Below are 12500 nucleotides of genomic sequence, written 5' to 3'. Positions count from 1 at the left end.
GTTTCGAAATTGCACAAACGTCAGACCATTTGTTCTACAACATTGCCAATCAAGGGAAGGGTCATGCATAGGCTGAAGTTTATGTCCCCTAAATATATAGTGATCCGGTCAAGAGATGTAGAAGTAATTAGCAGTTGTGAGGGTTGCAGTTTTCTTGGGTCACTCTGTACGTGTCTTGTGCCATTTTGACAACATTGTGTGTGTTTGATTGATCTGCACCTTGCATCGATCTGCGTAAGGCTTTGCTGACAGAGAGGGAGTTGGTTTTTTTTGTTTGTTTTGTGTTGTCAGGTCAAAGTTGTTAAATTTATCTCGCGTACTTGTCATGCAATTGTGACGTAAATAAAAATGTATTTCATTCAGACATCACAGACTGGGTGTCAAAATATGTGTGGGTGTTTTATGTGGGTGTTTTAGTTTTTACATAGATCTATATGAATTATTTTCTGTACTTATGAAGACATTGACTCTGCAATAATCAGTCGTGATAGGTCATACTGAAGAGAGAGAGAGAGAGAGAGAGAGAGAGAGAGAGAGAGAGAGAGAGAGAGAGAGAGAGAGAGAGAGAGAGAGCATTGGTCAGCATATCCTACGGATGGTCATTTCAGTAAGAAAGCATTATTTGCGTTATATGTATATCTTGACACAGACACACAAGCACACACACAGACTTTTATCTCCAAGCAGTTATTAAATGCCAACAAGAAGCATGGAACCCAACAAAACATCATTCAAATCTTTCTGATCATTCACATCTGACTTTATTTCAATGCGATGCATCGATTTTCACCACAACTTAACACGAGAAATAGCAGGGTTTTATTGTTTGACCTTTTTCTGGTTACCTTTTACATACCTTCCTAACACTGTAAAGCATCAATCATAAACACCAACACGAATGCGTTTATATTTGTACATTGGATAATTATTAATTGCAGACTATGAGGCTTTTGTTGATTACATTCAGTCACTGCCACCTGTGATCATCCAAAAATCAATCAATCAAAACTGCCTTTAGACATGTACCCAAATGTAAAATTTGTTTCTTTCCAGATAGCCATAAACGCCATAAATACCGGATTATGAATCCCATAATGTAAATGGGGTGGTTGACAAGATAGTTTGCATAACAAGGATTTTTTTTTATATATATACAGCTGTATCAGATACACAGAGGATGGCCAGGTGAAACCTTAAAATAGAGTACGAACATATTCTTTATTTGAAAGAGAATTTTAAAAGGCCCCCCTCCTCCTCCCCTCCCAGTGTTTGTCCAAGTGTAAGACTTGTCTTATCCCACCAATCCATGCAAAAGACAGTCCACATCTGTGATGATGAGAACAATTCTTTGACATGGAAAGATTGTGCCTTTAAAATATAAGTACCATGTCAAAATCCAGATCACAGGTTTGTTGCCAATGTTTACTTGCCCAATTTCACAAGGCACATTGAGTCAGACTGTGTGAAGTTCATGCGATACAGTATCAGATAGTAGACATGTACATTAATATTCAAAGCATAAGGTATGTATTTTGTTTTTAACTGATTAAAAGTTCAACCTGACAAAGCATATTCAAATATGTTTTATAGTTTTTGTTTGTTACTGAAGAATGTTTAAAAAATAATTTAGTATTATTGAAAAAAAACAATGTTCTTGGGCTTGTTGATCCAAATTCATGGGGTGACTGTGAGTTAAAATATTTTTTATTTACTTGTTGTTTCTTTTTATATTGGTTTGGGAAACAGCTACCAGCTTGTAAATGGCTGTGTGAGACAAAGTTACATACACAATTTTCTGATCAATCTTTTATTATATGAAGTCTTATATCGCGCGTGTATCTCCAGACTCAGACTCAAGGATCTATTTATGCCGTGTGAGATGGAATTTTTTACACAGTACATCACGCATTCACATCGACCAGCAGATCGCAGCCATGTCGGCGCATATCCTACTTTTCACGGCCTATTATTCCAAGTCACACGGGTATTTTGGTGGACATTTTTTATCTATGCCCATACAATTTTGCCAGGAAAGACCCTTTTGTCAATCATGGGATCTTTAACGTGCACACCCCAATGTAGTGTACACGAAGGGACCTCGGTTTTTCGTCTCATCCGAAAGACTAGCACTTGAACCCACCACCTAGGTTAGGAAAGGGGGGAGAAAATTGCTAACGCCCTGACCCAGGGTCGAACTCACAACCTCTCGCTTCCGAGCGCAAGTGCGTTACCACTCGGCCACCCAGTCCTTTATTTGTTCATGCAAGGCAGGTATTACTATTGCCATTGGATATACACTCTGCCCAAAAAATATGTTGCACCCATTTTCGTACCCCACTAGACCATTCATTCCCGTGTCAATTCATTCAAACTTTCTTTGTCATTAAAGGCCATCCACTTGGCTATCTGGCACACTTTTGGAATCAAAGATTCATTTTACATGGGTTACATGATCGCCTCTTAATTAAGGGTACCCCCCAAAATCGACCCTATAAAAACATTAGGCACTAATTATACATCAAAGAAAATTCAGAATAGGCACAATTTGGCAACTTTAACCAGGCATGGGAATTGAAAATTGTAAAAAAGGCGGAAAATTTATAACTGAAGACGCGAAGCGTCAAGTCGACGGCGCGAAGCGCCTAGCCTTACTACGGGGGTCCGGGGGCATGCCCCCCCCGGAAATTTTTTTTCTCCAAAGAACCCAGATGGTGCAATCTGGTGTCATCTGAGCTCCAAGTTTGCCATTAAATTCTGTTTTTAGAATCAGAGTTTTTAGTACAAAAATGTACCAAATTTTGCTTACATGTATTATATATGGTTTAAATTTGTAAAAATTTTTATCTGTTGAGACAAACAGGAAAATGTAACTTGTAACACAATCTGTGCAATCTGGTTTACTTTCAAACATAATAGTTCAATAACTGAGGCGGGCGGTAGCAGTGCGTGAACAAAGTACGGAAAGTTTTCGCGGGCTTTTGCGCAAAGGCCAAAGTAACCGGTGCTTTTTTTGTGTGCCTCCCCCCTTTATTTTTTCGGCGGACACTTTTGCATTTTCGGCGGAACAAAAAAAAAATTCGGCGGAAGGACAATTCCCATGCCTGTTTAACATACGAGGATAAAGCCAAATCAATTATTTTACCTTTAAATGCCATTGAACGTTTAAATGAATAAACACGGAAATGAATGTTTTAGTTAGGGTACGAAAATGGGTGCAATAAGGCATTAAGTTTGCCTTCAAAGTGTGTATGATTCAGAAATACTAGTCACTGTGTGTTGAACTGGGACACCTAAGAACAAGGTTGGGGTTAAAATCAAAATTCAGAAAATTGTCACAGTACTATCCCCTCTCTTTTTTAGGTCACAGAATTAATTATTCAATTTACATAGACAAACTTAAAAACTCAATATCTTCAACAACAACAGCCCGAAAATCAATGTGGCTTTAAATTTCATCGCAATTGAGTACACTGAAGAGCACAAGTCAACGGAAATTACGAGAAACAGTGATCAAAATGGTGCATATTCCAAGGAAGTTGAGGGCAGGAACTACCATAAAATACACCGGTTTTTCTCTTCAAGTCATTTGACCACAACTTTTGAAAAATTATCTTTTAACACAAACGAAGTAATTTGAACTACTCAGTCGGGCTGATGTGGGTTGCGGACGACCCATATGGAATTCTGTAAGGAATTTTACGCTGTGTATTCTAATTGGGATGGTGTAGGTCATGTACGACCCATACTATGCAAAGAGACGGCAAAACTCCTAATTGGATGGCGTGGGTAGTGTACGACCCATACTTTTTATTTTACTTTTAATCCTTCTTTGGAAAGTATGGATTGTACACGACCCACATCATCAGGACTGTGTAGTCCAAAGCGTGATTCTTTTAAAGAACTAGGCAGATGCGTTTGAGGGCAGAATGTTTTGATGAGGCAGTCTATTGTAAAACAAATTATATGACTGAAAAGGGGCATGTATTGATTGCCCTTATTCAACAAGAAGAGCAAACGCTCGATCGAGTCACTTTCGCAGTTCTGAATATTATATGAGGCATCAGATGGACAGGAAGAAATTGCTATTCACAACACAATGAGTCACGTTCACATAAAATTTGAGCCCGGTCACTTTTATAGTTTCCGAGAAAAGCCCAACGTTAAGTTGTGTGTTGCCGAACAGAAAAGGCTAGTTATCTCCCTTGTTTTTCTGATAACGTTCGTAAAAGGCTACAGATGTAAATACTTTGATGTAAAGAATAATCCTACAAAGTTTCAATCACATCCGATGAACTTTGTCAAAGATATAAAATGTCTAATTTTTCCTTTGACGCTGACCTGTGACCTTGAAAAAGGTCAAAGGTCAACGAAACCATCGTTAAAGTGTAGAGGTCATTGGAGGTCACGACTAAACAAAATATGAGCCCGATCGCTTTGATAGTTTCCGAGAAAAGTCCAACGTTAAGGTGGTGTCTACGGACGGCCGGCCGGCCGGCCGGCCGGACAGACTAACACTGACCGATTACATAGTCACTTTTTCTCAAGTGACTCAAAAAGCTGTTTGAGTTCACATGAGGAAGTGTGTATACATACAGTGATTCCTACAACACAGGCACCCCCAAAAATCAAATTCGAAAAATCAAGGTTCCTGCGTTAAAATCGACAACAAATCAGACTCAGAGCAATCAAATGTGCATCTGAAACAGTCAATTTTGTTACTATGCCATGCTGAGCGGTGTATGTGTTAATTCTCTCAGTAGGTATATGTGGTAAACCGGCACGGTTGGCCTAGTGGTAAGGCGTCCGCCCCGTGATCGGGAGGTCGTGGGTTCGAACCCCGGCCGGGTCATACCTAAGACTTTAAAATTGGCAATCTAGTGGCTGCTCCGCCTGGCGTCTGGCATTATGGGGTTAGTGCTAGGAATAATGTGACTGGGTGAGACATGAAGCCTGTGCTGCGACTTCTGTCTTGTGTGTGGCGCACGTTATATATATGTCAAAGCAGCACCGCCCTGATATGGCCCTTCGTGGTCGGCTGGGCGTTAAGCAAACAAAAAAACAAAACAAAAATATGTGGTAATCCTCTCAGTAGGCATAAAAGGCAGTTTTTGAAGCCGTTTTAGCGGGTAATGAAACAAAACAATACATTTGAATTTCTGCAATTTTTAACGCATTGCGTTCAAATATTTGGTGATTCGTGCTAACACATGTCATGAATTAGAAAAGACAACATTAAACAGGTTTGCGATTGTGAGGTGTTAGCCGGTATTTTTACCGACAATTATCAAATGAATTAATTAAGCAACAAATCAGTGCTGGGGCCGACGCTATTCTTAGCGTACATTAACGACCTCCCGGAGAGACTGACGGCACTAGCGCGCCTGTTTGCGGACGACACTGCAGTGTACAGGGTGGTGACTAGCGTAAACAACCAGGCCCAGCTACAACAAGACCTCCATCGCCTAGCCGAGTGGGAGAAGAGCTGGGACATGCAGTTCCATCCTGCAGAGTGCAACACCCTGCCTGTTACGAGGAGCAGACGCCCACTACAGCCCTCTTACCAGCTCCATGGGCATACGCTGGAGACAGTGAAGGCGGTCAAGTACCTGGGTGGGACCATTCAGGGTGACCTGTGCTGGGACGACCATATTAACAACATCGTCAGCAAGGCAAACAAGACCCTGGGGTTCCTGCGGCGCAATCTGAAGATCTCATCAAGATCCGTGAAAGAGCAGGCGTACAAGGCCTTTGTCAGGCCTATCCTGGAGTACGCCTCGTCAGTATGGGACCTGCACACCCAGAAGAACATCGACAAGCTTGAGACCGCCCAGAGACGAGCTGCCCGATTCGTCTGCAACCGCTACCACAACACGTCAAGTGTCAGCCGGATGCTGGACTCCCTTGGGTGGCAGTCTCTGGAGGAGCGCAGGAAGCTTGCCCGCCTATCGATGCTCTACAAGATCACGAACAGCATCGTCCACTGTCCGGGCATCAAGTCGAAGCTGGCCCCCTTACCACCACGCCAGCGAAGAGGCCATTGCCAGCAGTTCGGCCTCATCACCTGCCGCACTCAGTATCGGAGTGCCGCTTTTCTACCCAGCACAGTGAAGGACTGGAACTCTCTACCAGCAGCTGTCGTCGAGGCCCGCACTGTCGACACCTTTGTGTCGCGCGCCTCGCACTAAACCAGTAGCCACTGTGACTCATGTCCCCTCCCCCCATACTCCCCAACCTGTGAATTTTAAATGGACTTTTGGATGCTGGAAACGCTGCTTTCTTGGACTTGCGCAACATCCCATCAAGTGCCGAAGTAATCACTACTGCTGATTGTGGGCAATAATGGAAAGACAAGACAATCAGATGTACCGAATTACAAACAAAATGTCAAGTCATTTGAAACGTTAGTACTGCTGTTATGCGACATGTTAGAAAGAATTACAAAAAATAAAGATGTACCTTTTCCAAAGAAAACAGATTTGTTTTTAAATATGCAGGCTTTTTAAACAAACATTAAAGCTTCAAATTACACTGAAATGTAATTCATAATCAACGACGGCTGCTCAGACCACTTGTTCAAACGCGTACAAACATTCTTGGGAAATGCTCTCTCAAAAGCCCTGCTCAGCAGCTAGCAGTTAAATGTTCAGCAGTGAGCTTGATGTGGGCTATTTGTGCTCAGCGCTGTGAAAATAGTCCACTTCTTAAAGATTACTTTCGCTTTGAAATCCTCATACCATCCATGTCTAATAAAATATGTACATGAAATTTGAGTATTTGGTTTATTTGAAGTTGAAAATAGCAACAAATTAAATTTGTTTGATGAGTCAGCTTAGACTTAGAGTTAGATCAACCGACTATTTTAAGGACTCTTTCTGGCATGTCAAATAAAAGCAAACCTAATCTCTCGAATGACTTGATGTACTTAACGACATGTCTTAGCAGGGCCGGACTAGGCGAAGAGGAGGGGGGGGGGTTGCCAGTGGTGGCCCAGGGGGATGTCCCCCCTGGCGGCAGGGGCGGATCAGTTCATTTTATGACTGTTTTTTTCCAAAAGTATATTGTGAAGATATGGGTGTGAAGGCGCGAAGCGCCGAGCCGACGGCGCAAAGCGCCTAGCTTGCTAGGGGGGTCCGGGGGCATGCCCCCCCGGAAAATTTTGAAAAAAAGGATGCAAAATGGTGCAATCTGGTGCATTCTGAGGATGATCATTACCAGTTTCAGGCAGCAGATTTTGTCACTGATTAATACCCCAAAAATTGAAACTCAATGTGAAATAAAGAAATGCATACCTCATTCAATATTTTTATTTTTTGGCTGGGGGGGGGGGGTCCGGAAACCCTAGAACCCACCCCCCCCCCCCCCCCCCCCCTCGTTGTGGGGGTCAGGGGGCGAAGCCCCCTGAAGCTGACGGGTAGGTCATATTCTGAGATAGGAAAATGGTCGCTCCTTGCATGAAACGGCATAAAATAAGCAATAATAAAAAAAATTTTAAATAAGTAAGGTACATGTTTAGGCTAGGGGGGGGGGGTTGCGCAACCCCCATAACCCCCCCGGTAGTCCGGCCCTGCTTAGCATAAATTACCAGACGTTTGAAGGCAATGCATTGAGAAATTTATTAAATGTGCTGGATTTCTTCTGATTACCCACTAAAATGGCCCCAGAAACCGCATTTTACGGCTTCTCAGAAGAATTACATACCGTTCATCATGCCATTACGCCATTGTTAGACAAGATATGTAAACTAAGCTGACTGTTTGGATGCATATTTAATTTTTCTTTCTAATAACATGCACAACAGGTTTCCTTTCAGCAGTTTTGATAGTATACTGTTCAAAAAAAGAAACGCATAGCTTGTAATATTTGGTTAATTTAGTTATATGGCTACAAGGATATCCACCAAACTGCAGAAAATGTTTATCTGGTCGTCGACCTTTCGTCCATTGCCACAAGTGAGCTCTGCACGTGACGCATGCGTTATCAGTGGCTACAATGTCAAAATTGCTCATTTGGCATGACCACTCGTCATGCTTCAGTGTAATCTCGTGAAACTCGGGGAATATTGAGCTCTCACCATGTCTTCCAAAACCCATAAAAGCGGATTGTTCGCCACAAAGAAATCAGACGACAATTCAGCGACGAAAGATGGCCCGATTGAGCAGAGAAGACCGCCAAATTGCATTGGGTCGTTTACAAGCAGGCCAAAGTCAAAGTGCAATCGCCAGGCACTTCCACGTGTCCCAGAGCACCATCAGTAGACTGTGGGTCAGGTTTCAAGCCACTGGCTCCGTTGCTGACTTGCCACGAGCGGGAAGACCAAGGGCGACAACTGCTGCTCACGACCGCTTCATACGGCTCCGCCACCTCCGGAATCGTTTCCTGTCGGCCTCATCTTCTGTCCAGGCTCTCCCCAGGCCACACCGATTATCGGACCAGACCGTGCGGAACCGCCTGCATGAAGCTGGTTTGAGAGCTCGCAGACCTCACAGAGGAGCTGTCCTCACCCGCCGCCATCGCCACAACCGAGTGCAGTGGGGCAACCAGCACCTTCGCTGGACCGTCCGGAATCACTGGAGACACGTGTGGTTCAGCGACGAGTCCTACTTCCTGCTCCAGCGACATGATGGTCGGAGGAGGGTCTACCGGAGAGTAAACGAACGTTACGCGCCCAACTGTGTGGATGAGGCACCCGTTCATGGTGGTGGAGGCGTCATGGTGTGGGGGGCGATCAATACCGCTGGAAGGAGCACCCTGGTGCACGTCCAAGGGCGCATAACTGCCCAGCGATACGTGGAGGAAATTCTGCGCCCACACGCCCTTCCTCTTCTGGCTGACCAGGATGCCATATTCCAGCAGGACAACGCTCGCCCGCACACAGCACGACTCACCACCCAGTTCCTCACCGACCACCATGTCCAGGTGCTTCCCTGGCCATCCATGTCGCCAGACATGAACCCGATAGAACACCTCTGGGATGAATTGGACAGACGTGTGCGCAGGCGAGAAGAAGCGCCGGCAAATCACCGCGATCTATTGCAGGCACTTCAGGAGGAGTGGGACACCATCCCACAGCAAGATATCCGGCATCTGATCCAGTCCATGCCCAGAAGGTGCCGGGCAGTTGTTGCTGCTCAAGGCAGTCACACCCCCTACTGACTTGACAGCCTCGGCACCCAATCGTATTGATTGACTGATTGATTTGAAGATGCAAATGAACTGTGTGTGCATTCAACTGTGTCCATACCAAATTTCAAACAAATAATCTAAATATTGGATTTTCTGTTAATTTTTTCGAAAAATAAAACAAATTTGGCAAGTAGCAACTATGCGTTTCTTTTTTTGAACAGTATATGTCGATTTTAACACGTTAAACTTGATTTTGCGAATTTGATTGTTGGGGATGCTAGTCTTGTAGGTTCTATTTTATAAACAGTACCTCGAGTAAACTAAATCTGTTTTCTATATAACATAGGACAATGAATGGCCTTTTCAGTCTTATAATTGGTTTTACAATAAATGGCCTCATTAAAATGATCTGCCCTCAAACGCGTTTGCTTAGTTTGTTGTTGTTGACAGGTAGTATAGAAATAGAATATGAACGTTGGACATGTTTTAACTGCTAACTAATATTGACAAAACCACTGTATACTTCTGTGTCTGCAGACTGTTCCTGGCATAATTAATGTAAATGCTTAAAAAATTCCTTTAACCATTTTAAATATAAAATTTGTTGTTTTGTGCAAGGGACGTTACACAGTGGCCACTACATACAGTGTTGGTAGTTGGCCCCTGAGCAAGCGTCAGCATCAGTGTTCGTAGTTGGCCCCTGAGCAAGCGTCAGCATCAGTGTTGGTAGTTGACCCGTGAGCAAGCGTCAACATCAGTGTTGGTAGTTGGCCCCTGAGCAAGCGTCAGTATCAGTGTTGGTAGTTGGCCCCTGAGCAAGCGTCAACATCAGTGTTGGTAGTTGGCCCCTGAGCAAGCGTCAGTATCAGTGTTGGTAGTTGGCCCCTCAGAGAGTATCAGGGTCAGTGTTGGTAGTTTGCCCCTCTGCGAGTGTCAGCATCAGCGTTGGTAGTTGGCCCCTCGGCGAGTGTCAGCCTTAAGTGTTGGTAGTCGACCCCTCAACGAGTGTCAGCATCAGTGTTGTGTCAGCATCAGTGTTGGTAGTTGGCCCCTCAGCGAGTGTCAGCCTCAGTGTTGGTAGTTGACCCCTCAGCGAGTATCACCATCAGTGTTGGTAGTCGACCCCTCAGCGAGTATCACCATCAGTGTTGGTAGTTGGCCCCTCAGCGAGCGTCAGCCTCAGTGTTGGTAGTCGACCCCTCAGCGAGTATCACAATCAGTGTTGGTAGTTGGCCCCTCAATGAGTGTCAGCATCAGTGTGTGGGTAGAGGTCCTTGAACAAGGAACAGCAACATAGTCATAAGAGCAGAAGGTTTCTTGTATTAAATGTTAGCAACAGAGCAGTTTCACCACATAATCTTACAAGAAAAAGAGAAGACAGTGAGTAATTCTAAAACTTGCTCTTATTCATACTACACTTAGCAAACCATTCTATCTGTACAAATTGTGTACTTTAAAAAAAAATCACTCCCGAATCATTTTGTTCAAACTTTCTACGCCATTAAAGGCACTTCACTTGGAAATGTGGCACACTCTTCCGCTGCTCAAAAAAGGATCCCCCAAAAATTGACCCGAAAAAACACAAAGTACCACTTAAAAATCGACTCAAGTTCAGGATAGACACAATAATAATAATAATGAAAATAGAACATTTATATAGCGCTTCTTCACAGCTCAAAGCGCTTTGGCAACGTTTACATACGTGAAGAAGAACATCAATTATCTGTCCAGAACAGGGTGTCTTCTTTGGTTAACTTTTGTACTTTGTGTTCTGCCATTACTGCTGATGCAGGTGTCAATCGCTTCAGCAGTAAAAAACATGAGGTCTTGCGTTAATTTAGAGGGGTTAAACAATTAAAAGAAAGCTCTGTATATCAGCAATGACTCAGTCCTTTAAAATGAATCAGACAAGGCTAACAATTCAGGAAATGGAACAAACCAACTGAATTACAAATTAGCACAATTTCTTGAAATCCCCTAGAGCATGTTCTATTCTCCTCACAATCTATGCCCCCCCCCCCCCCCACGTTAACAATAACAGTGTAAATACATGTTTTTAGTACTAGTAAATTACTAGTTATTGTCACTTAAGAATCAGTTTTGTTGATATCAAGGAGTAGTAAAATTTAAAGTCAAAGTTTCAGATAAAAGTTTAAAAAAGAAGTCAAACACTGAAACAGCATTCTTCTTACTCACTGTCCAGTTTTTGTGTGTGTCACTGTGTGTGAGAACAATACGTTTTGACACATCTCTTTCAATGTGTATGCATACTACTACTATTACACAAGTTAGTACTATGTGATCCCAGAACGCCTCTTCTTTTGTTTTCCAAATGTTCTACAGAATTGTCAATGACTGAATGAGTATCATATTACAAGCATAACATATTTACCTGAAATGATGTCCAGTCTTTTCTTGCACACCACGTTCACTAAGACTTATGCTTTCATTGGCATTCCTCATTGTCTCTGCCCTTGCTTTGGTAACTGTATGTTAGTGTCCACGGGTAGAAGATGACACTGGAGGAGAGCATGGTGGTGCCAGACGATGATGAAGTTTATTCTCTGGTGATACAAGAAAGAAAATTATGAGCGTTTGCTGAATGTTTCAGTGTTTGCTTGTATGCATTTACAATTACCAGGTGAATACGCTGCACAGATCTGCAGTGCAGATGATACTAAGACAACACTGTCAGCACAGCTACCAAGTCAAACTTACAACGAGCACAGTCAGTATATATAATATGGTGCTGATTAACAATAACAACCCATTTAAGTTTCAAACATGCCTTTTCTGCTCTAATGTTTTCTCTCTCATGCAAGCTGTTTTATAACCTTGACATTTTCTGCAACAACATTCCCAAACACAATCTGAAAAGTAGCATGCCTTGAAAGGAACATTTGATCAATTATGCTTTAGATCTATTCCAAACATTACCTTTTTTCATCATGACAGGAAACAATGCTGACGTGTCTTGCTGACGTGTCTAGTTCACGTGTTGAGTTAACCTGCTTGGAGCACTGCTGTAGATATAGGGTGTGACTGAGTATTCAGGGTGTCAAGATGTAGCCAATGTCACCGTATATGAACAAGCCCAGAGGTGCTTGGATTGCAGGACACACCCAACTCTCATTTAAAATCATGGTACCCTTTTCACACCCTGGCCATAGAACAACACGACACACGGTCCAAAGATGTTCGTCACCAACTACTTCAATGCCTGTAGAAGCCGTCACGGCTGATTGATTGACTGACTGATAGACTGTTGTTCGAAAATGTGTGTAAACAGCACCACAAACACGCCGAAAAAGTGCACTACAAGTACAAGCTATCTGGAATTGCTCACGAGTACGTGTGGTTAGCCGCTTCCTGTCGGG

The 12500-nt window shown here is 43.2% G+C and overlaps 1 protein-coding gene across 1 annotated transcript in view; it reads right to left on the bottom strand.

Annotated features, from left to right (window-relative positions):
* Positions 1–730: 730 nt before the first annotated feature.
* LOC138963109 (uncharacterized) overlaps positions 731–12500 on the bottom strand; it is a 12349-nt gene continuing 579 nt past the window's right edge. The window contains exons 1-3 of the mRNA XM_070335135.1: positions 12061–12500; positions 11516–11687; positions 731–10396 (exon numbers count right to left, since the gene is read on the bottom strand). The exon at positions 12061–12500 is cut by the window's right edge and continues 579 nt beyond it. Of these exons, the coding sequence (XP_070191236.1) occupies positions 8422–8910 (489 nt within the window). The 5' untranslated portion in view covers positions 8911–10396; positions 11516–11687; positions 12061–12500 and the 3' untranslated portion in view covers positions 731–8421. The remainder of the gene's footprint in view (positions 10397–11515; positions 11688–12060) is intronic.

The sequence above is a fragment of the Littorina saxatilis genome, linkage group LG3 (genome assembly GCF_037325665.1).
Source record: "Littorina saxatilis isolate snail1 linkage group LG3, US_GU_Lsax_2.0, whole genome shotgun sequence".
Classification (NCBI taxonomy): domain Eukaryota; kingdom Metazoa; phylum Mollusca; class Gastropoda; order Littorinimorpha; family Littorinidae; genus Littorina; species Littorina saxatilis.
Note: the sequence above shows the minus strand (reverse complement) of the source record. Positions and strands in the feature narration are given on the sequence as shown.